General features: G+C 32.9%; 3 protein-coding genes across 3 annotated transcripts; 2 read left to right on the top strand and 1 right to left on the bottom strand.

Moving 5' to 3' along the window:
- The first annotated feature begins 5,206 nt into the window (after window positions 1–5,206).
- On the top strand, window positions 5,207–6,259 carry LOC145634381 (putative calcium-binding protein CML28). Its single transcript, XM_081685797.1, has one exon. The coding sequence runs from the start codon at window positions 5,341–5,343 to the stop codon at window positions 6,037–6,039; it is 699 nt and encodes a 232-aa protein (XP_081541923.1). The 5' UTR covers window positions 5,207–5,340; the 3' UTR covers window positions 6,040–6,259.
- Window positions 6,260–7,178: 919 nt separating this feature from the next.
- On the bottom strand, window positions 7,179–14,892 carry LOC145635676 (uncharacterized). Its single transcript, XM_081687004.1, has 5 exons — window positions 14,399–14,892; window positions 11,674–11,821; window positions 9,556–9,767; window positions 9,082–9,255; window positions 7,179–7,509 (listed from the first exon to the last, which is right to left on the bottom strand). The coding sequence occupies exons 1-5, from the start codon at window positions 14,564–14,566 to the stop codon at window positions 7,423–7,425; spliced, it is 789 nt and encodes a 262-aa protein (XP_081543130.1). The 5' UTR covers window positions 14,567–14,892; the 3' UTR covers window positions 7,179–7,422.
- Window positions 14,893–19,258: 4,366 nt separating this feature from the next.
- LOC145635675 (putative serine/threonine-protein kinase PBL11) lies at window positions 19,259–22,787 on the top strand. Its single transcript, XM_081687003.1, has 6 exons — window positions 19,259–19,552; window positions 20,310–20,632; window positions 20,728–20,863; window positions 21,125–21,258; window positions 21,371–21,494; window positions 21,983–22,787. Exons 1-6 carry the CDS (start codon window positions 19,423–19,425, stop codon window positions 22,444–22,446), a joined length of 1,311 nt encoding a protein of 436 aa, XP_081543129.1. The 5' UTR covers window positions 19,259–19,422; the 3' UTR covers window positions 22,447–22,787.
- The last annotated feature ends 2,538 nt before the right edge of the window (window positions 22,788–25,325 follow it).

Raw genomic sequence — 25,325 nt, 5'->3', positions numbered from 1 at the left:
GCTAATATCCACGCTTTTTTAGAAATTTTGGAGGTTTCGGGGCCCAGTGTCGAAAAGTCTTGATATTCTATGGGATATATCTCGGGATCATATAATGTCGTTTAGAACCATATATGATCATTATTTGTTGTCATAAATGTTTGTGGTAAGCTTGAATTAATGAAATCAGTGCAAGTTGTAAATCGGTAAATTGGTCGTTTCAAGGCAAATTGGAAGGTTCCACCCACCCAATTGGACTCCCGGGAGGTATTAGGGATCATGGTAAACATTTCGACAATTTTTATTTCCGGGCGAAAAAAAACAAAAAATTTCAAAATTGAAGGTTAATATCCACACTTTTGGAGGTTTAGGGGCCCGGTGTAAAAAAATATTAATATTTTAGGGGATACATCTCGGGGTCATATAATGCCGTTAGGAACCATATATGATCATTATATGTTGTCATAAATGTTCTTAGTTGAGTGAAGAAACCGTGCAAGTTGTAAATCGGTAATTAAATTGGCTGTTTAAAGGCAAGTTGGATGGTTCCACCAACCCAATTGGAATCCCGGAGGATATTAGGGACCATGGTAAACATTACGGAAATTTTTATTTCTGGGCGAAAAAAAGTCAAAAAATTCCAAAATTAAAGGCTAAAATCCACGCTTTTTGAGAAATTTTAAATGTTTCGGGCCCGGTGTCGAAAAGCCTTTAGATTTTAGGGGATACATTTTGGGGTCATACAATGCCGTTTGGAACCATATATGATCATTATATGTTGTCATAAATGTTTGTGGTAGGCTTGAGTTAATGAAATCGGCACAAGTTGTAAACCGGTAAATTGGCCTTTTAAAGGCAAATTGGATGGTTCCACCCACCCAATTGGATTCCTGGAGGTTATTAGAGACCATGGTAAACATTTCGGCAATTTTTATTTCTGGGCAAAAAAAAAAGTAAAAAAATTTAAAAATTGAGGGCTATATTCACGGTTTTTAAGATTTTTTTGGAGTTTTCGAGGCGCGGTGTCGAAAAGTCTTGAAATTTTAGGGAATACATCTCGGGGTCATCTAATGTTGTTTGGAACCATATATGATCATTATTTTTTGTCATAAATGTTCGTGGTAGGCTTGAATTAATAAAATCGGTGTAAGTTGTAAACTGATAAATTGTTCGTTTAAAGGCAAATTGGATGGTTGCACCCACCCAATTGGACTCCCGGAGGGTATTTGGGACCTTGGTAAACATTTCGGCAATTTTTATATCCGGGCGAAAAAAGTCAAAAAATTCCAAAATTGAAGGCTAATATCCACGTTTTTTGAGAAATTTTGAATGTTTCGCGACCCGGTGTCGAAAAGCATTGAGATTTTAGGGGATACATCTCGGGGCCATATAATTCCGTTTAGATCCATATATGATCATTATATGTTGTCATAATTGTTCGTGGTAAGCTTGAGTTAATGAAATCGGTGCAAGTTGTAAATCGATAAATTGGTCGTTTAAAGGCAAATTGGGTGGTTCCACCCATCCAATTGGACCTCCGGAGGGTATTAGGGACCATGGTAAACATTTCTGCAATTTTTATTTCTAGGTGATAAAAGGTCGAAAAATTCCAAAATTGAAGGCTAATATCCACGTTTTTTGAGAAATTTTGGAGGTTTCCGGAGTCGTCAATTCAGGTAAACGGGTTTGGTTTGGGTCGGTAAAAGTGGGTCAAGTCAACTCGGGTCGGGTTAATTCGGATTAATTCCATAACCTATTCGGGTCGGGTTTAGGTTGGGTCATGCTTGATTCGAGTAACGTCGGGTCATACTTCTTATCGGGTTTATGTATGGTTAATAACAGGTCGGCGGGTTACATTCAGGTTGGGTGAACAATAGGTCGGGTTTAACTCGGGTTTTCACGGGTTAAAACGGGTTAGGATAATTCTCGGGTTCGAGTTGGGTTCGGTTCAAGTCAATAATTTGCGGGTTAGAATCAGGTCGGGTCATTCTCGGGTTTGAGTCGGGTTCGGTTCAAGTCAGTAATTTGCGGGTTAGAATCAGGTCGGGTCATTCTCGGGTTTGAGTCGGGTTCGGTTCAAGTCAGTAATTTGCGGGTTATAATTAGGTCGGGTCATTTTCAAGTCGGATCATTCTCGGGTTTAAGTCAGGTTCGGTTCAAGTCAATAATTTGCGGGTTATAATCAGGTCGGGTCATTTCCATGTCTGGTCATTCTCGGAGTCAAGTCGGGTTATGTTTAAGTCAATAATTTGCGGGTTACAATCAGGTGAGGTCATTTCCAAGTCAGGTCATATTCGAGTTCAACTAACTATAAATTAATAGCTAATGATTTCATTTGACTATAATATATATGACAATATACTAGGGAACTATAATTTATAATTTAGGAAGATAATTATCTCCTTTGACCATACAATAAATATCTACTATATTTAACTTTTAAATTTGAGGATGATGTTTCTTTCTTTTGCTGGCCTGGATCGACTTGGTCTCCCTAGACAAAATGCTTTGATCAACAATAATAAGGTGGTCTAAATTCCATTTAAGGTGATTTGAAATCGGGTCGGGAACAATTTGGGTTGAATTTAGGTCAGGTTAATAACAAGTCGTGTTGCTTTCGAGTAGGGTTAGTAACAAATTGGGTTGAATTTTTGAGTCGGGTTAGTAATATGTCTGATAAAATTCGGGTCGGGTCAATAACAAAAGGGTTGATTTCGGGTCGGGTTTGTAACAGGTTGGGTTAAAATCGGGTCGGGTTAGGAACAGGTCGGGTTGAATTGAGGTCAGGTTAGTAACAAGTCGGGTTTTGATGGGTTAAAACGGGTCAACTGCGGTTCAAGTCGGGTTCGGTTCAGGTCAATAATTTACGGGTTATATTCGGGTCGGGTCATCTCCAGGTCAGTTCATGTTCGGGTCTCACATACTCGGGTCAAGGGTTGGTTTCAGGTTGGGTTTGGGTCACCATTTTTTCGGGTTCAGAAGAATCGGTTAATAATCGGGTTTGAGTCGGTATTTCAAATCGGGTTAACTTTTGACAACTCTAGTCCTACTATTAATGTTTTTACTTACCAGATAAGTTGTCTACTAAAACCTCCAAATTTTAGTAATGCGATACATAAGAATACTGTCGTAACCTTCTCAAATCTACATCGATTCCATTAATGTATGAAAGCGAATAAAGGGTAAGTGAGTGCAACATTATTTGACAATTCAATACTTTGATATGATGCTTACATGGAATGTTTGACAACATTCCAACGCCGTAACTTATCAAACATTATAATTTGACCCTAACGTTGAAGATTTAACATTAGATTCTCCCCATTAAAAATATAAAAATAAATATTATTCTCAATGGGATGTTAAATTAATATTGTTCGTGTAAATATAAGGTTTCTTACGTCAATTATATGCATAAGATGAGTGCCATTAGAAAATATACGGTTCCCTATTAACCCTTGACTCAAAATATCGGTTAGAAATTTGAATAGAACTAGGAAAAATAATTTAGAATCTTGACCCCCAAAATAAAAATAAATAGATTATTCTCGATTGGATGTCAAATATATTTTGTTCGAGGAAAATATAAGGTTTTTTACTTAAAAATAGTCGCATAAGATGAATGCCAATGGAAATATACGTTTCCTTACTTCAGTGCTAGGAAAAAATTAGAATTTTGAACACCTTTTTAAACTCAAAATAAATAATTAAAATAATATTAATCGTGATATTATTCTATGAGCTATACCTAGTTAATTTCCATTTGTTTATTTGGGGTTTAATCATCTTTTTAAGTACTAGTAGAGGGGTATATGCGTCTTTTCATGTAATAGTTGAGGGTTATATGTGTAATTTCCTCACCAAATAGTAAATGCAATAAGTTGTAAACAACCATTGGACAACTCACCAAAAGTTCTGAATAAATGGCCACGTCTTTTTAATATATTTACATAAATGCCACCAAGTTAACAAAATTTCGTTTATTTGACAGATAAACTTGTATTTGCCCTTATTCTATTGTCCCAAGTTATCAACACATCGTGTAATTACATGACTTCAATTGTTAAGAGTTATATCATGATTACCCTAGCACATAGAAATCACACCTATCAAGTTAAAAGGTCAAGTAATTGATTTTTTTATTAAAAAAAATTGTCTAGTTACTTAGTAATTGTCCAATACACCAATCAGTACTGCTTAAGTTGTACTTGTAAGTTGTAAAGGAGAAACTCCTATCTTCCTAAACAGTTGGACCGTACTGCGTACAATATAATCCTTCTTCCACTCACATAAGTAACACAATCTTGAAGAAGATAACTGTTCTGTACTTCTGTGTATAAAAAAATGGGACAATGATTATAAGATTCGTTGCACCAAAAAAAAAAAAAAACCGAAAAAAAAAACCAAAAAAAAAAAAAACAATATTTTGAATTATTTTACAAAATTAAACCACTTTATACACGGTTATGATTTGTCAACAATTAAACATTGTTAAACATTTAAATATAATCTTTTTTACTAGGGGTCTGTTCTCTTCTGCTTATTTTCAGTTCAGCTCCAATCAGTTCAGTTCAGTTCAGTTCAGTTCATTTCCTAATTTTCATAAAATATTCAATTTAGTTCAGCTCCAATAAGTTCAATTCAGTAAATAAGAACATGCCCTAAGCTAACTCATTTACTATACTTTATTGTACTGTAATATCTATTAATTCGGCCTTGAAACTAACAATTCACAACTATAAAGCGAAATTAAAAAGGGCTATATATTAGCATTAAATACACTCTTGAAAATTGTATAAAATTAGGAATTCATGACAAAAACACGCGTAAATCAGTATAATCAGTGTTTATATTTTTATAATTTATTAACTTTTTACGATTTTTAAGTGTAAATTTAATGTTTATATGCAGCCCTAAGGGCTATATATAACATTTTCCTTTTTGTTATAGCATTCTCCTTTTTTATATAGGTATATTTATTGTTATAGGATAAGATATGATATTTTAGATAGTAGAACCAATGAGCATCAATTACTTTGATATCACATGTATTTGAAAGCCATGCTTAAAGAAAGCACTCATTTACTATTATTATAATATTATTATTTACATCTAACGCGGTTTGTAGGGCATTGAAAAGTCCACACGTACCAAACGCGTAATTTGTAGTGCCTTCACTTTAATTACTTGTACTATTATAAACTATCAAAAAATTTATTTATTTTTACTTGGTTTTACAAAAAATATAAGAAAAAAAAAAAAATATTCCTTACATAATTGTCCAATTTCTATATATATTCACCCTCTTTGTTTCTCTTTGTTTTGCTATTTGTCAAACAAAAATCTTATTAAAAAAAAAAAATGATTGTACCAATACTCATATTAGTATTATCAATTATCTTCATTAGTAGTATAATAAGCCCTAAAAAATTATTGTTACATGTCAAAAAACCCTTCTTATCCTCCTCTACTTCTCCCTTGCAACCTATTTCTTCTCCTAAAGAGAATACAAAGGACATGATGATGAACAAGGATGATGATGATGATGATGATCTAAAGCGAGTTTTCGATACGTTTGACAAGAACGGAGACGGGTTTATAACTAAAGAAGAGCTCAAAGAATCACTTAACAACATGGGAATGATTGTGCCAACAAAAGATGTAGAAGAAATGGTTGAAAAGTTGGATTCTAACAAAGATGGGTTGGTTGATCTTGGTGAGTTTAGAGAGTTGTATTATGAGTTGGTTAAGGGAAAAAAGGAAAAGAAAAATGATGAAGAAAAAAAGGTTAATGATTTTGATAATGATGATGAAGAAGATTTGAAGGAAGCTTTTAATGTGTTTGATGGAAATAATGATGGATTAATTACAAAGGAAGAATTAGGGTTAGTGTTAACTTCATTAGGGTTAAAAGAAGGGAATTATATAGAAGAAGATTGTAAAGAGATGATTAAGAAGGTAGATGTTGATGGAGATGGTATGGTTAATTTTGATGAGTTCAAGATTATGATGAAATCTCGTTGTAACATTAGGTCTTCCAAGGTTGTGCATGCTACATAGTTAGCTAATTCTAGGTTTTAAACTTTAGCCTTTTATTGTTAAGTACATGTAACATTGACCTTATGAATGTTTGTGAATTGTGGATAAGGTTTTGTAAAGTTTGAGTTTGTCGACTTGGTCAATGAAGTTGTTAGGGTAATACATCTCCAAAACCTTTTTTGGGTTCCAAATGTAAAGTATTTTAACTGTATAATAGCCTTATATTGGGGTGATTTTAAAAGCACGGTTTTATCATGAAAAATTATACCCAATGATTATGTATAAATAAAACACTAAAAAGTGAGATTAAGAATTGGTTAGGTATCGCTCTCAATATTTACCAAGCTTGTTTTAACAACAATCATCCGCAAGTAATAGAAATATACTCCAAACTTGAGGCATTGTTCAACATTAATCTGAAAGACCAAGCAATACTTAGCCAACTGAAAAGACTTAAGAGTACAATTATGGGACCAAATACAAGTGCACGAGTCCTTTATTCACTAACCCGCACTGAATTGACATGTGTGGAGTTTTAGCCCAATAAAACCTCTTGATTTTATGAGCCTTGTTTACACAAAACCACTAATATTAGAGCAACTCCAATGGTTGCTTTTAGGGACTAGCTCGTAATTTTAATAATTTTCAAGCTAATAGCCAAACCATTGGAGAGTAGTTTAATAATTAGTTTGGCCAAGCAAATTAGCTTCAAGCAAATTAGCTTAGCTAAGCTAATTAGCTTAAAAATTAATTGTCTCTAATAAAAGACTAATTATTTAAAAAATAAAGCTGAAAAATCTAAATGCTAATTAGCTTAACCATTGTGGCATAAATTAGCTAGAAAGAAGAATAACTTTGCAATTCTAGGTGGCATGACAAGCTAATTTGGCAATTAGCTTGCCGTTGGAGTTGCTCTTATCTCTCTTTCATTAACAGTTTTCCATCGATTGATTTATACCTTAGTTGGCTTGTCTTCATATTTCCTTCAAGACTCGATCTTTTCATCTAGTAAGCATGTACCACTTCTGCCTTTTAAATCTATCCTATGTACTCCGTATTAAACTCGAAAAAAAAGTTATACGAAGTAATTATTACAACAGGCTATAAGTTTTGGAAGCTATAAAATGTATACTGTATAGTATAATATTGCACCAAATACAAGATCCAAACATTTTAAGTACTTATAACATGTAGTACCAAAAATGCAGTACAATTTGTACAAGTCATTGTAATGTGGGTTTCATGCGATCAAATATCTAATACGAAGTACCTTATATTCGGTTCATATAGCTTAATAAATAAAATCTACATCTGAAAAAAGTCAAGACCGCATGCTTCGACCGAAAGGAACTAAAGCTTGCAAAGACAATACATTAAGTTTTACTGTGTTCCAACGCCATATTCTTAGAAGATATCAGGATTGAAACGACCAGGTATAGAATTATTTGCTTCAGCCTGCTTCAAGTGCATCGCCAAAGCATAGTTATTAACCTGATCAAGACAGCACGTTGACTATCAGTATACAGAAGTACAACACAAGATTATCAAAAAGTTTAACTAAATTCCCTAATTATAGAATTGGTAACCAGAAAAGTTCTAAAACATTTATTAAAAAAAAAAAAAAGAATCAGAATAGTGCAATACACAACATTATTTGTATTTTCATGTGGATAAGCTCAACAGAAGATGATCAATCAATCTCCCAAGACTTGAACTATACAAAGAGACTGAAACAAGAATTTTATAGAGGGAGGATTTAAGTCAAATAAAGAAAAGTCATGGCCTGAAAGTTCAACTAATTGAAGTATTGAACCAACACAATATACACATCTTTATTAGGAACATCTCGAGCCCCTTGGACACAATTTGCACCAGTGGGTGGGTACATCAACATTTGTGTGTTTTTTTTTTTTTTTTTTTTTTGGGGGGGGGGGGGGGGGGGGTGGGGGTTTGGGGGGGTGGAGAGTTTCTGTTAAAGGAATGAAATATTAAGGTCCCTTACAGTGTGTGTTGTGTAGAGGAGCAGATATGTAAATATAGGGAGGGAAGCAATAGTTCAGATTATTCAGAAATTGCAGAAGATCGTCACTCTTCAGTAGTTCAGCCAGTAGCTAGTGTGATTTTTTATCTTCAAAAGCTGCTATGGTATTGGAAAATTCTCCAACCAGAAACCAGTGAACAGTCTCCAATGACAATCCAGTGTAGGTGAAGATGAGGTGTTTGCAACCAACAGATGAACATTTATTCTCGATCCCAATTCTTGAATCCAAAGAAAGACAAATTCTGAGTTCAGCCGATGTACACATATTGGCCAAATTGTGTACTGATTCCCACCTTCCTCTCCAGTTCTTGCAAACTTACCCCCTCCGTCATTTTCTTTCCCCTTTTTTATGTACCAGTTTACGTTAGACCCTTGTTTCTAGGAGAGTTGAGTGGGTATAAAAAATTTGGGTAAAGTGAGATAAAGTTGGAGGATGTATATAAGAAAGGTGGAGTAAAAAGGTGCAAACATTGTATGGTAATGGAGTAGTACATAAAAAAAATCCTCAGATTAAAGGAAGTAAATAAATCGAGTGAGAATTCCTCACTCCTAAAATCTCATTTCACCTATCACACATAGTTTATTTTTTATACAGAGTAGCTCATACCACTGTGTTAAACAGAGAAGGATTCAGAGGACTATAGCATAGTAGTACACATAGCAAAGTATGACTGGGTGGATTATGTCCAAGGGCAACATAAGACTTTTAATTGCATTAGAATACTTCGGAAGTTTGGAAAAAAAAATATAAAGGAAAAAATACTTCTGTCCATGCATAAGGGGCCAACCAGACATAATTCTGTTTCAAACCATTACAACAGAATTGGCCTATTTTCTATGAAATTAAAGGGAAAATGAGGATATAAGAAAGGTGGAGATGTAGAAACCTACGTAATGAAATAAAAAAAAAAAAATCAGTATTAACATAATTCTCTTAAATGACCCCATATTAAATGGTATTCAGCACTCATGGTAAAGAAAATTCTATAATAATTCCAAATGACCAAAGTTCTAAGGCTAACCTCTAGTGTTCTTATATGTTCTTGGCACTGGGACAGAAGCTGCTTAAGTTGCTGCACTTCTTGTGACTTGGCTTCAAACTCTTTCTGACGCTCATGTTGAATAGACACAGCACGTTTAAGAATTCCATTTTCCTGAAGTAAAGCTTGAACTTGTTCTTTCAGCATTGAATTCTCCTGCAGGTATCATAATATGTAAGTATTGCACAATTACAGCTAACACTATCTCTCCACCCTTTATTTTTTCTCCCCTTTTTTGAGAAGGGAAAGGGTATTGGCGTATTGCCCTTTGCGTAGTACAGAAAAATCAAACGCTGACATTGATAGGTTCTATAAGTTAAAAGAAGAGATGAAAGAATAAAACAAGGTGCAAATGACAGCAATCTAACAAATTTATCATTTAATTTCAATAAGTACGAGTCTATGACAACTGACAAGCCTGCCGACTTTTAAAGTTTATGGACATCAAAAAAAAACCTGCTGAAAATTTTGCACAGCATCTGCTTTCACATGAGTACATATAGTTTTCTCAAAAGCCTCAAGAGCTCTTGTGGCACGAGTTCTTGCATCCTCTACATCAGAAGCAGAGGCCATTTCTCTTACAAAAAGCTCCACCCACTCAGCACCATCCCTAGGCAAATTTTCGGATACTAACGAGTCTCTAGTGGATCCAGCTTCATCCCCATGTACTACAAAAACAAAATGAACAGAGGAACAATTCAGTTGTACTAAAAATCGCAAGTATAATATGGATCAAATTTGTGTAGCCCTGAATCTTAATATAGTGAATACCATTCACCCAAAAGAACTATTTTCTCCTTTTGTTAAGCAATTCCCATAGAAAAGTTGATAACCAGAAAAAAAGCAGTTGAACTACTAACTAGTATAAACAATATACCGCAGCAGAAAAACAAAATCAGTCAAAACTCAAAGATAGCTAGACAAGTCTAGGGTCTCTATGAAACTTATTAGTAAAAAGCTTTTTCTATAACATGAATCCAGAAAATATGTAATCTTTCCTGATCTTGATTTTTTTAGTACATCAAGGCTTTAGTCCAATTTAATTCCAAACAAGCAAACTAGGGACCAAAGGCCCAAATAAGTCCATAGTCTGGATAAACTAAACTCAGGAAAAAAGGGGTCATACAGGTATGTAATTCAGCCATATGTAATTCCCATTTCACAAAGAATTTCTTTGACCCTCTCCTCCCCCATTCAAGTGAAAAAAGGTGATAGAAAAATTACTGCATCCCTGATCAAGGTAAAAGGTGCAGAACTTTCAGATACAACTACCCCTTAGTAGTCTCCTTTTAGTTTGAGCCTCAGAGGAAAGTCAGTGTATATCTGGACCTCCCCAAGGAAAATTTTCCGAATGCCTTGTCACAATAGATACTTAAACTTTGTTTGGCTAAAAGTAAATAGAGAATGAGGAAGGGAGAGGAATAAGCGCCCAAATTTGGGCAAAAGTGGGGTAAGGGAGGGGAGAGGATCCAAAATTCCTTCTCCAATGAGCAGCATCCCTCCAAAATTGGAGGAATAGGGCTCCACCTTCTCCCTCCCTTTCTCTTCCTTCCCCTTCCTCCTCTTTTCCTTCCCTTCCTTTCTCTTTTATCTTGCTATCCAAACAAAGTGTTAAGTGAGAAAAGAAAGGGTAACAATATCTCCATGAAAAAGCAACCCAAATTCATTTCGAACCTTTGCTTCTTGTACAACAACTACAACCGCTGCATATGATTTGCAGACTGATGAAGAACAAATTATTATCCCCCCCCCCCCCGCGCGGGTGTCGCAATTCCCCCCCCCCCCCCCCCCCCAAATATCAAATGTATGGCAGTATGATTCAATATCAAATGTCAATTACAAGAAACTGATGGTGAATGAATTGCCAAAGAGGAGGGTCATCAGAGTTAATGTAAGGAAAAGATAACTCAAAGGGATCCAAGTAAGGGATTCTAGGCTCCCTTTTACATTTGACACATATATGCATGACTAGGTAATCCATATGAGGTAAATTCGAAGACATGTAACAGCCAAGGAGATAATAAGGAGATGAGAGACCAGCAGAAAAATACTGATTGTTGATTCAGTTGCTTTTATATATATATATATATATATATATATTAAATACAAAATAAATACGGAGTAAAAATAAGGGGGCATTTTTTATTTAAAAAAAAGGCAAAAAACAAAGAAAAATATTGCAGGACTAACAAAGCCAATGAGTTTTTGGACATTTGAACAATTTGTTGGCGAGCAATCTAAGCACTGTCATATGTTGGCAACTTTTACGAATTCTACAGCTAAGATTTCTTAAACTGGTCAAACATTATAAACACTACTCCAAAAACAATCTGCATACAACAGCAAATGACAGCTGAAGAACTCAAACACATCACAAATAATAAATAAAATAAAAAAGAAGTAAATTAATAAATTATGGAAGAACTTCCCAACAGGGCAACTGAAGGAAAACTCAAAATTTACACTAAAACTACAGGAGCAACATGTATATGAAATACATAAATCAAAAAGATATACAGCATCATTATAATAGTACCAAATAAAGAAAAATCCTATCAGTAATACCATGCCTACCTTGTGGCTTATTGTTTGGTTGTGAATGGGTGTCTGAAGTGGTGGTGGTACCCGGAAAATTTTCAGCAGATCCTAATCGGAGGTCATTCAAACTTTTGATTGCCAAGTCCAAATCATGTCCACTGTTCTCAAGTGCTTGCTCAATAAGCTGCAGCAACATTCACATAAGTGAAATTAAATAACTATATTATAATTTTTTAACAGAAGATAGCCAGGTAGAAATAATAATAACAGAAGATCTCAAATCTCCACAGAAAACAGAAAAAGGCGACACATAATAGCGACAAAAAGAAAAGCACTGAAAGTAGAAACAGCAGATACCAGACTTCAGAAGCACAATATTTTACATCAAATGGTAGGTCTAATACCAAAGAAAGAATTTAAAACTTAAACCGACAACATTATGCAGCTCATCATAATGTTTGCCATAACTCTAAATCCTCTTTTTAAATAAATCTAAAACAGAGATGACGAATCATCTAATGAAGCATCAAATTTGAAAATAAAATGCAGCCATTCAAAACTTAGGAGACATAGCCACAAATTTGATTGTCAAACATGTTCCTCTTCTCTCAAAAATATACAGAATCATCCAAACAGCTCACTGTAAAATACAATTGGAATGCTTCACATAAAGGCTAAAAAGTTCGCTGAGATTTGGAAAGGTCAAATAATGATAAAGATATTAGAATTGATAAATTCAGATTTCATCTAAGAAACAAGATGCAGAACGATTATTTACAACAGCCTCATAGCCCCCCCCCCCCCCCCCAACACACACACACACACAACCAGCAACTTTCCAGGCAACTCAACAGCACCGTCCAGGTCACATGATCAACTGAACATAGAGTGTAAAAACTACAAGATAAATTCTTTTAATTTCAATCATTTGCCCCTCCAATTTACAAATTAATGAAAATCTTCCTCTGAATAGGAAATTGGCCAACTTTTTGTGACAAGATAAGGAGTCAAAGGAACAGATCACTTGTCCCTATCCTGAACCATTTACAGGTTGCATCCTGTAACAAATCAGATCGACATCCTGTAACGAATCAGATCGACAAACAATACTCCCCTAGGTCACCAAGCCAGAGTCGAGTAAAGGATTGACAATAATTGAAGATTTTAGATCTCCAAAAATGGTGACAAGGAGCCACCATTAAAGCAAAAGAAAAAGCAAAGAAATTATTAAGAAAAAGAAATAAATTACACTATTTTACAGCAGAAGATAGATATAATACCCCATGGGAACGCTTCGGAACGTTAACTGATGGCATTGAGCTGCTAATCATGATGATCTCCAGTAACCTAAACCCCCTTCCGTCAACTATCCTAGGATGGAGATGAAGACTCTATCAACTTTCAGGATATAATTAAACCATCCAATACCATGGAGATACGGCCACAAAAAAGATTGTCCATTATAAGAAATAAATGATTTGATCCTTAAAAAAGATTATTTCCTTATAAAAGAAACAATAGCTATTTTCTTTAGGGTTACTATCCTTAAAAATCATACTCTTCCACTCCATTTTACTTGCAACATTACAATTTTGACACTATTCATACCCTCTTTTATTACATCAAATTGTAATTTACAAAGGGAAAAAAATATAAGTGGACATGTGGGGTCTTGCTGGATTCGTCTCAATTTGTACTTTATTAAAATCTATTTATCTATAAATTTTACCAAAATGCAACCAAAAATATTAATACTACCTCAAATTACTCGCAACTTTGGGGTATTATTTGTGAGATATAAAATATTCCAAAGTTGCGAGTAATTTGGACCGGAGGTAGTAGTTTAAATTGTGCATTGGCAAGCGCGATACTCTTAGTGTTGCAAGTAAAATGGAGTGGAGGAAGCATAAACTAAAATCACATCCTATGCATTGTGGCTATACATACCACTCTTAATACACCGTAATTTCAATGTTAGTAACCAACACAAGATCCCGAATACCAGGAACTACATAATACATTCAACAATAAAAGCACACTTTCAAAGAGCTAATCCCTTCCAAAATACAAAATTGACTTTATCATTTTAAAATTTACCCCTCTACAAAATCATAGACCCATTATATATCAAACCAATTTCCAGCCACACCAGGAATATAAACAACTCATAAAGCTTAAACGGAACTGATTAGGTAGAAAGTTTACACGAAATTCCTAAAAACATCATCATCCTTGTGAGTTATGATCGACGTTTAACCATGTTTTATGAGTACTAGAGAAACAAATATCTACAAGGTGCACCAATAAAACTTTCAATCAGTCAACAACCATTCATTTAACTACGATCTCGTATTAACAATTACTCCGTATACCATCAAAGGCAAAATGACACCAAGTCGACCGATGAATTACAATAAAACACTAATAAAATTTCAGCTCGAGCTTCAACAATGACGACCAAAATCGAATTAATCAAGAATATAGCTAAAACATTACACAAGTCATATCGCTAATTAAATTAAAACCATCCAACAATTTCAATGCAACATTAACCACTTCAGAAATATCTCTAAATTATAACATAAGTCATTTTATACTTCGTACTACATAACCTATACAATATAAACTGAACCAAATATTAATTTACTTAATTAAAATCAAAGATCAAATAACCTATCAATTCAATTCAATAAAATTAGATAAAATCAAAAGAAAGGGAAATTTAATAGCAAATTCAGAGGAGAGAGAAAAGAAAGTAAACCTTCATGTCCATATGAGGAAAAATGGCGATGAGATGATCAATCAAGAATAAAGGCGAACCAGAAAATCGAACCGGAGAAGAAGAAGAAGAAAACCGAATTCGCTTCGAAGATGGCGATGGAATTTCCTCGAAAATTGACGATCTCTTCCCACACACTATTGCAGACATGTTGTGGCAAAAAACCCTAATACTATCGACAATCAAACCCAAAATAAAATTATCCCCAAATTATCGATTATTCGCCCAAATTCCTCCAAATTACTGGCGATTCAAGCTCAAGATTTCAAGTCAAATTGAGGGAAAAATCGAAAATTGAAGGAGAAATTTGGGGCGAAATTAGGTTTTTAGCTTCAACCATTTGTTGATGTTGTTGTTCGAAATATAAGATTGATAAAAATTAATTTTTCTGTTTCTTGTTTTGGGAGAAGCAATGAGATAACGCCGCGTTTGGTTGGTGCAAAGAAAGATGGTGTGATTAAAAAGTGAAAGTGAAGAAAAATAGTGGAAAAAGATTCTTCCCAAATTTTTTTTTTAAAAAAATGGTGATAGAAAATGGACAAAAATTATTTTATCTTTAGATTTTTGCAAGTAATGACGTGGTGAGTTGGTGTGGTGAACTAGTGATGATGGAGTAAGAATTTCCAATTTGAGCTTCTTTGTAGAGATGGTTGTTTTTGGATATGGGTCGGGCTGATATGAGGGTCGGTGATATGTATGGTATGATAAAAGACTTGTCAAGAACTCAAGATATGAAAGGCATGATATGATCTGATAGTAAAGACAAGAAGGATGGGTCGCGCATGAGTTCCAGACTTCTAGTTATGAAAAAAGGCACGAGTTTGACACTGCATTGCCATTTTTTGGCTCATTATGTGCAGGTTTTTGGGGATTTTTTTTCTTTAGGGCATATGTTATGAGAAATAACATATGTGAGTGATTTGAATCGATAAGAATACTATTATCACCTCATAAGTCTTGAGGTGAGAGAGCTTTGACTGAATCTATCACATTTTGAAGTCTCTTAGTTGTATAGAAGCTTGACTGCTTGAGTTCAATGGTTTTGTGTTAAACAATACAAAATACTTCATAAGTGTTGTGTTCAGTGATTCTAGGTTGATTAAAATATTTTTATACATGATAAGAATCATATTGGTTAATGGTTTAGATCAACATGACCACATCGTAGCATAAGTTTATCGAACTCTGTTCAAAATTCGATTTTGAGTTGAGTGCATTGACCAGTAGTTCTTTCCTAATACTTCCGCTTATAAGGACAAAACATATATGCATGGTAGAAATTTTCATTTGGAAAGTATTGAAAAAAAATAAATAACCATAAAAATTCATGGATAAAAGGATTTGTTGAATTGTGTTGCACATAAAAAGCAAGAAAATGAAATATTAAAGCAATTAAGTATCAAGTGCCATCAATTTTTAAATTTGTACCATTTTAGAAAATGTGTTTAATGTTCATATACAATTTTCTCTCTCTTAAAGGCTGCATTACCCTAGATAAGAATATACTAAAATGTTTGACCGATCTATAATCATTAATGAAAAAAAATAACAAAACTTTACATAGATAAATAGATAATAATTTTTCTCGACTAATGACAACCCCAGATATCTTATCCATGTTCGATATTGCCCATTGGAAAAATGAGTCAAAACCTACATTATAAATTAAACTATGTATTTAATCGGGTGTTTACCTAATTTTCACTACAACTACTTACCTTTATTCGGTGTATTAATCCTAATTAAAAAATACGTTGTATCATTCTTTTTATTAGCCCCACTCATTTTTATCATACTACGTATATGATTTTTCTTAACATAACTCGCCTTTTAATAGGTTTATCCATTAGATAACGAGATTTGTTTCTTAATTAACAAGCCCATTTGAATGTCCAATAATATAGTAGGCCTAGATAGTGAACTTTTTCTCCCCTTATTACATCTAAATGATCTAATCAAGAACATGAGTTTTTTTATGACATTTTTATTTTTCCCTAGGGTAGATAGCTTAATTTGCAAGTGATTCAACTCAAATTCTAACTACTCATCATCTAAGTAATCTATCAAGCCCTTTTTACTCACCTTTTTGCATAAATGGTGAGAGCCCATGTGAGAAGGGCCTACAAACTTAGTGGGGGCAAATGGTATCACGTACTCGATCTTTTCTAGCAAAGGACTATCTAGTCAAGTTGAAAGGCAAAAGGTCTTTGATTTTTTAGACCAAAAACATCTATAATGTCCTTGTTGATTTTATGCAAATTTTAATTATTTGTGTAGTCTAGTTACATTTTTCTTTGTAATTATGAATGATTTTCTCAAAACGCCCACTTTTAATCGGATCTAAGAATTGTATAAAAAAGACAAGGATTATATTATTTATATATAGTATAAAATATGGAGAATAGTTTGTCCAATATTTTATAAAAATAACATACAAAGTATATTAATGTAATGTTTCTACAAAAAAGATATTATAGGAGGTATTTTATATTAAATTTAAATGAGGCTTTGCACCTAATAAAGTAAAAATTTGGCGCAAATCCTTGTATAAAATGATGAACAAAAATTCCATCCTTTTTCACTCTTCTAATTTAATAACTCGTACAACCTAACTAATTTACATAAGTGGTTATTTATTTATTTTTTATCCATTCAATAAGTATCATTAGACACCTTATGAGCAAAAAAAAATCTTATATTATAAGATCTCCCACCAATCCACCTATTATTGATATTAAATGTATAGATCATAAGAGCATGTTTGAATATGTGATTGTGAAAAAAAGAAATGAAAGAAGATATGGGCTATTTATTTGCCTCCATTAAATGGGAGTATGGTTTGCATGACCGGTTTAATTTATTTTCTCAACTTTTATTTATGCGTATAGAAACTATGGAATATTAGATCGAGTATCTAATGTGGTTAGAAACAATACATTTAAATATATGTAACTAGCAAAATATTTATGAGAGTGAGGGATAGCTCACGTGGGTAAAGCTTCCCTCCCGATTTTAGGGTACTATGGGATCTATTTTCACCCTAGCCCTTATGACTCCTAAAAAAAAAAAAACTAGCAATATTTTCTCCTATATAGATTTTACAAAGTCTATCTAATTAAGTACATAGTGAAAATTATAGACGATAATTTTTTATTATTTTTTAAAATAAAGGCAAGTGAATAGCTTTCTAACTTCAAAACGTGTTAGTTAAAATATAATGACAAGATTGGCAACCATCAAGAAGTGGCAAGTTATTTTATTTGGTTGCCCTAAAATGAGTCGTGTTGTAGATTACTTAGCTTGATATTGTATGGTCAATGACTTCTTTAGTTCTTAGTGCTAAATCTACTAATCAACCCACACTCGATCTATATTTTAATACTCGTACAATTATAATACAAAGTTCTAGAGGTCTATAACTACTTAGGCAAACAAAATAGTGCTTATTACTATTAGCCCTCTATTAACTTTATCAAATGATCATAAGATTTATTTGGTATAAAAAAAAGTGAAGATCGATTAAAATAATCTTATTTTTATCCATTCTTTAAATTTTAACATTTTCGATATACATAGTATGTGATCGATAATTTGATATATTGTATGAGTAGTATAATTTTTTAAAATCTAAAGCATACATTGAATGCATTTAATTAGTTCTAATATTGTGTATAAAAAAGTTAAATTATATTGTTGTGCATACATTGAATGCATTTAGTTTTAATATTGTGTATAAAAAGTTAAATTATATTGTTGTGCATGCAATGAAAATTATTTTTAATTTGAAGATGGTGGGGAATCAATGAGATAGGATTGCACTAAAATATGGCTAAATATGCTTCTGACCCTCTTTATCCCAAATTTGACCATAATCCTTTTCTCTATGCCTTTTATCCTTGGGTGATCTTGAAATCCATCATCTAGTAGGCTTTACCATTTAGTTAGGAGTGCCAAACTACTAGGTAGGGCTAAAATGAGTTTAGAAAGATGTATATATACTGATATACCAAAAGCTAATTTTAAGCATAAAAGAAGCTAAAAACAACACAATACTTTTAAAGATGAGGCATAGTGTCTTTGTCACATTCGTCTCATTGCAAGGGTTTACTAAAGTTGGCTAGCGCAAAGGTATGCAGGTCAGGCCACTTATCGTATACGTCTCACATGGTTGCACGAGAAGAGGTTTTTGCATCGTGTTGACAAGATTGATTGTTGGCCAGAAAGCACAATACAAGACATGACTCAAAATGTCAACAATATGAATTACTTTTTTTTTTTTTTTTTTTTTTTTTTTTTTTTTGGTGAAAGAGAGGGGCAAGGCCCCTAAACATCAATTACTCATTTACTCTTTCTTAATTATTGAGCACCAATCCTACCTTTTTTTCATACCATAACATGTACTAACTTTTACCTAATTAGTTTTTTTACCTATTTATTTCCTAAGGGAGCAATGTTCTTACACTTTTTTTATTTCCATTTTCGTTTATAAAAACAAAAATTCAAGCAACAATATCTATACTAATAACTTATAATAGGAATATTTGCATATCGCTTATCATCTCTCTCTATTTCTTTTTATATAAATATAGCTATTATTACATAAACTTGATATTTTAAAACACTCAAACTATTACACGGGTTAAAAACTAGTTTATTTTCGAAAATCTCCCATAATTTATTTTAAACCCACTTAAAAAAAAGAAAAAGAAAAAAAAAAAAGTTTTGGTAACAAAATGGAGTGATGATTGATGATACCCTGCAATCTCCAACACCAACAAACAACAACAATTCCTTTCTCTCTCTCACTCTTTTTTATTTTAATTATTTTTTAATCTCTCTTTCTCATACAATTACACTCTCTTTTTCCCATTTCTCTCTCCTCTTTCTTCCCCTGCAATTTTACTGATACATAACTACCCCATGAAAGTCACATCCAATTAGAATTTTTCAGACCAAAAATTCTCCAAAAACAAAAAGATTGAAATAAATTAATTTAAAGCATAAAAATGGAGAAGAAGAAGAAGTGTGGTTGCTGGGCAGTTTTGCGCAGAAATGTTACTAGTTCTTGCAAACCTTCTCCTAATTCCAAAAATTCTGCTAATTCCATCCCTCGTTCTAGCCTTGTTTATGATGCAGGTTTTTTTTTTTCATAATTAATTTCTCTTAATTGTGTGTTTTTTTTAATAACTTTTTCTGGGGTGTTTGATGATCACTGGGTTTATTAAATTTCTGGGTATATTCCTGTTTCTGGGTTTTTGAAGTTGCTGTAATTCTGTGCAAAGTTGTTGTCTTTCTTATTATTTCTGTATTTTTTTTTTCATATTTCTAAACACGGGAAGAATTTACTACCCTTTTCTTTTGATTGAGTAATTTTGCTCAAATTTGATCATCAAACTGCTTAAATTAAAAAAGATCCAAAATTTATAACCCAAATAAGTCAGAATTTGGTCTAAAGTGGTAATTTTGATATGGGGTGTGTCAATTTTCACCGTTTTATAAAGTATAACTGTATTTATGTGCAATTTATGGAAATTCCTAAATTTACTATCTTTGGGTCATTTGCAGTTATTTTTTGAAATTGAATAATCTTGTACTGAAGTAGAATGATCAATTTTACTTCTTTTTTGGCCTTTTTTTTTTTTTTTTAATAAATGCAAATTATATGATATGATTATTATGATGAAATTTACTCTATTTGGGTCCTTTTCTGATATTTTAAGAAATTGGGTATCTTCTATTCAAAAAAAAAAGAAATTGGGTATCTTTGTACTGAAGTAGAATTGTCAATTTCATTAATTTTTGCCTTGATTTTTAATAAATGCTGTTTATATGACTACCTGATGAAAATGTAGTTTGTGAATTAATTTTTATTTTTTGTGATTGTGTATTGCAGCTGCTGAAACCAGGTATTTGAATGCTAGTAATAGGGAAATGTGTGTACCAAATGATGATGTTCAACTTCCTATTGAGCCTCCTGATCCACCACCTTCTGAGACCAAACCCCCTCCTCAACTCCTGCAGTTTACATTTCAGGAATTAAAATCCGCCACCGGGAACTTTAGGCCTGATAGCATACTCGGGGAGGGCGGTTTCGGGTTTGTATTTAAGGGGTGGATAGAAGAGAACAGCACATCACCTGCTAAACCGGGGACCGGAATTACTGTTGCTGTCAAAAGTTTGAAGCCTGATGGTTTACAAGGACATAGAGAATGGGTGGTTAGTGTTGATTTAATGAGGTTTATTAGGTACATTTTGAAAGTGATTTGCATAATGTAGTGTGCTTAATTCAGTATGTTTGATGTTGATTGTAGGCTGAAGTTGACTTTCTTGGGCAACTCCATCATCCCAATCTTGTTAAGCTTATTGGGTATTGTAGTGAGGATGATCAGAGACTTCTTGTGTACGAGTTTATGACTCGTGGAAGTCTCGAAAACCATCTCTTTCGAAGTATGTTTTCTCTCAATTATTGGGTGTTCTAACACATGATTGTTAGGCATTTTTGTTAGGATGTCAAGTGTCATGTTCTTGTGTTTGTTGAGTAAATTGACCTTGTTAGCTGAATTGCTGCTGACTTTTAGGTTCTTCTAACATGATTTTGACCTTTCTTGTATTATAGTATGTTCATGGTATTTTAAATTATATGAACTGAAGTTGCTTAACTAATAGGTTGACTAATCTAATAATTTATGCATTTATCATTCTTTGAAGGAACTATGCCTTTGTCATGGCCCTGCCGAATGAAGATAGCCTTTGGTGCGGCTAAAGGATTGGCATTTCTTCATGGGAACGGGGAGCCTGTCATTTATAGAGATTTTAAGACCTCGAATATTTTGCTTGATACGGTATTGTATTGAACTTTTTTGAGTAACTAACTTGATTTTCTTTCTGTCAATCTGTTGTATTCTATACCACTAGTCCACTACAGCACTAACTTCAAAGTTTTGCATTTTATAGGAGTTCAATGCAAAGCTTTCGGATTTTGGTCTTGCTAAAGCAGGGCCTCAGGGGGATAACACCCATGTTTCTACAAGAGTAGTAGGAACTTATGGTTATGCTGCACCAGAATATGTGATGACAGGTACACATTCCTTAACCCGAGATAATGTTAATAGATTTAGGCAGTTGTTGCATTTGTATCCTAACTTTCAAGTATTTTACGTTGCAATTTTGAATTGACATGTAATGGTGTATTGATCATTTTAACAATGACAAATACATGTAATATGGAAAACAACTTGCTAATCTTATGAAATGATTGGAATTATGAATGGTCTTGTGTAAAAGTTTACAAATGACTTGAATTGTTTCAAGGGTTCAAGTCGTTTGTTATGTGTACCTATAGGGTTTAATGCAGTTGAAATTATAGGTCATAGATACACGGTCATAGCAATTATAGGTCATAGATACACGATCTCAGCAATTACCATCCCCTTATATAATCTTATATGCATTTCTTGTAATTTAATGGAACTATAGCCTAAAATGAGAAGAAGGAGAAAAGGAACAATAATAGAAATTTTTTAGGGACCAAAATTTATCCTAATTTGCTTTCATTTCTCTGTTTAGGGCACTTGACATCTAAGAGCGACGTTTACAGCTTTGGTGTAGTGCTACTTGAGATACTAACCGGGAGGAGATCAATGGACAAGAAACGCCCTAGTGGTGAGCAGAATCTTGTGACTTGGGCTCGACCATATTTAACTGACAAGCGGAAGCTATATCAAATAGTTGATCCTCGCTTGGAGCTGAACTACTCCCTTAAAGGTGTGCAAAAGGTCTCTCAGCTGTCTTATAGCTGCCTTAACCGAGACCCTAAATCCCGCCCTTCAATGGATGAAATTGTCAAGGTCCTCATCCCATTGCTAGACCTCAACGACATGGCCATCATATCATATCAATCACGACTATCTCAACCAGGAAGACGAAGGAAGAAATCTGATGGACATGTCCTTAATATGTCCTCCCATCCCCTTCAGATTAGAAATATTAGGGACTCTCCCTTGAATTCTGGTAAGCACCGCCCTTGCTAATTCACTGGAATTTGATCAAATATTTTTTCATCGAGTTGTTCAATCAGCTCGGATAATTGTGTTATTGGGAGATTCTCCAAAAGCTTGAGATTGTTGTAATAGGAGGAATCACAATGGAGTTGATCACGTCTAATGATAGCTTCATAGATCCTCTCACCCCCCAAATTTTTTTTAGCTTGCATTGTAGTTATTGAAATACGTAGATGTAATAGTAGAATCTCTTGAATTGCTCCATGAATTGTCTTGATTTAGTGTGCTAGCTAGCCTTGTTTCGCTTGAGCTTGGGGATGACCATTTCCCCTGGGTTTACTTAATATATGATCAAAGATGTTATGATTGTTCTTGGAGCTAATTTTTGCTGTGGTTCAGTTGCTTCCTTTTGAGAAGGTCTAAAGGACTATAAACTATCATGTGCTCGTCTCATCAAGATTGCCTCATTTTCATTTCTCGTGATAATTTCTTGGGTTAAATGGAGGTAATCTTAGACTATTAATGAAATAAAGGGAGTAAGAATTTCTTGGATTAAGTTGCACATGCTCGACAAGTAGTAAGGGGAGGGATTTTCATGCACGCACAATTCCTTTGTTTCCAATTGAACGAAATGTCCCAAATATTGTTATAATAAGTCTAACTTTAACTGTTATTCCCATTAAATTTAATGATAAGATAATATTATGAAAATTTTCAACGATAATACAGTTTGTATATTCGTGTAGTTGAAACTTTGAACACCTCATCAAAAATGGATGAAACTATAAACTATAAAGAATATGATTACAGACACCAACACGTAAAAATAATGATTTTAAAAGAAAATACTACCTCCATTTCAGAATAATTGACACAAGATTTTCTTTTTTTTTTATCGTCTTTGACCATCTTTTTTTGACTTTAAGTAAAATAACATTTTTAATAAAACTCGATATTTCAATAATGTACGTTAAGGTAAATCCAACAACAATTTATTTATTAACACTTTATTTCAAGTATCTTAATTAGTAGTGTGTTCTATGAGCCGTATATCACATTCACATATGTTCGTACACACAGATTTTGAATCACAAGACACAGTAACCCTAGGTACATGCTTGTATATATGTCTATAAGATTAGTAAAGCATATAATAGTGATTAGTGAAAGAACAGGCGCATGGTCTTTTAATTTGAATGGAATATTGTTCATAAAAGAGTGTGAAACACACCAAAACAAAGCATGCATGCGCTTATTAAGCATGTTAATAAGCACAATGCACATATACTTTGATCAAAGATATAAAAAGCACAATAACATAAAGTTACAATTTTTTTTTTTTTTTTACATAATTACATGTAGTTTTATTATACATTTATACTATATGCTTTTTAGTTTTTAGTCTATAGGAATATAACAAATTCAGTAGCACTCAACTTTATCTTTATGTGGTGCATATATATATTATAATGTTTTTATAATTAATCCAAAGAGTATCCTTTTTGCTGTTTGGTCCAAATCGATGTCACACATTATTTAATATATGCCTCTAGAATCTAAATCTTAAGCCTGTAACATCATGTTTTACGGAAAATAAATATTTTTCAGTTATTTTTAGTTGACACGTTTTAAATTTATGCATATTCACTTAAGTCATGCATGCTTAATAATAAATATAGTCATATCTAAAATTTAAATTTTTTAAATTTTATACTGTAATAATTAAAGATCCTAATACGATATTATGTATTGACAAACGTGTCTTAAAGAAATACGTCAACTAAAATAAGACGGAGGAATTATATTACTATAATTTACTTTTGAAAATTAGGACCTATTCAACCTGTTCACTCAACGAAAAAAAACAAGAAAAAAAAAATTCAACAATGGAATAAAAAGGACAAGAAGAAAAAAGGGGGAATTTTTTTGTGCTAAAAAAAGATAAATTTTGCCAATCAGTTTGTCGTGGTAAAAGTGACAAACTTGAACATTATGCTGGTGAAGATGATTATGATGTTTGAACCTTTTTCTAAGTGAGTCTTTCACTTTTCTACCAAAAGTTTTTCTTTGATTACTTTCCTCCCCCTAATTTACTCTTCTTCAATTGTTAAACTACTTCGTCCGATAACATTTTATATAATAACAATTTATATGTTAATTAGTTTTGGCCTGTACGAATGCACGGATTCATATCAGTTTGTTTGGAATAATGAAATGAGAAGGAAAATAAGGGGAGGCAATGATTTATGAATTTTATATATGAAAACTCAAGGAGTAACATTTAAAACTATATGCATATCACACTTTGACCTATTTATATATTAATATATAAAAACAAATGTTATTAAGTTTTAAGTTGTTGATTTAGGGTTTGTTCTCTTATGTTGAAATTCAATTCAGTTCAGTTCAGCTCCTAATTTCCTTCTCTTATAAAAATATTCATTTCATTTCAGTTGAGTTCAGCTCAGTTCAGTTCAGTTCAGTCAATGAGAACATGCCCTTAATCTAACTGTCTAAAATGTATACAAAGTACTTTTAAATCATCAATATTATATACTTCCTTTGTTTTTTTATACTTGCAACACTTCTCTTTTCACGCTTGCCGATGCATTATTTCAATCGTTTATATCTATAATTAGCAATATGTAAAAATTATAAATATTCGATATTAAAATAGTATAAACTGAGATGAATCTAACAGAATCCCACATGACTATATTTTTTCTTAGCTATAAATCATCAAAGTTAGTCAAAGTGGAATATATGAATAGTGTAAAAGTCAAACTGTTGTAAGTATAAAAAACGGAGGAAGTAATGTATTTTAATAATGATAATGGATGATATTAATAGTAATTTGTTTATTTCTCAATACATACAATATCTTTACTTTTTGTATACTACCTCCGGTC

This window comes from Chenopodium album, chromosome 6, assembly GCF_948465745.1.
Source record: "Chenopodium album chromosome 6, dcCheAlbu1.1, whole genome shotgun sequence".
Lineage (NCBI taxonomy): Eukaryota > Viridiplantae > Streptophyta > Magnoliopsida > Caryophyllales > Amaranthaceae > Chenopodium > Chenopodium album.
This window is presented reverse-complemented; position numbering and strand designations above follow the sequence as displayed.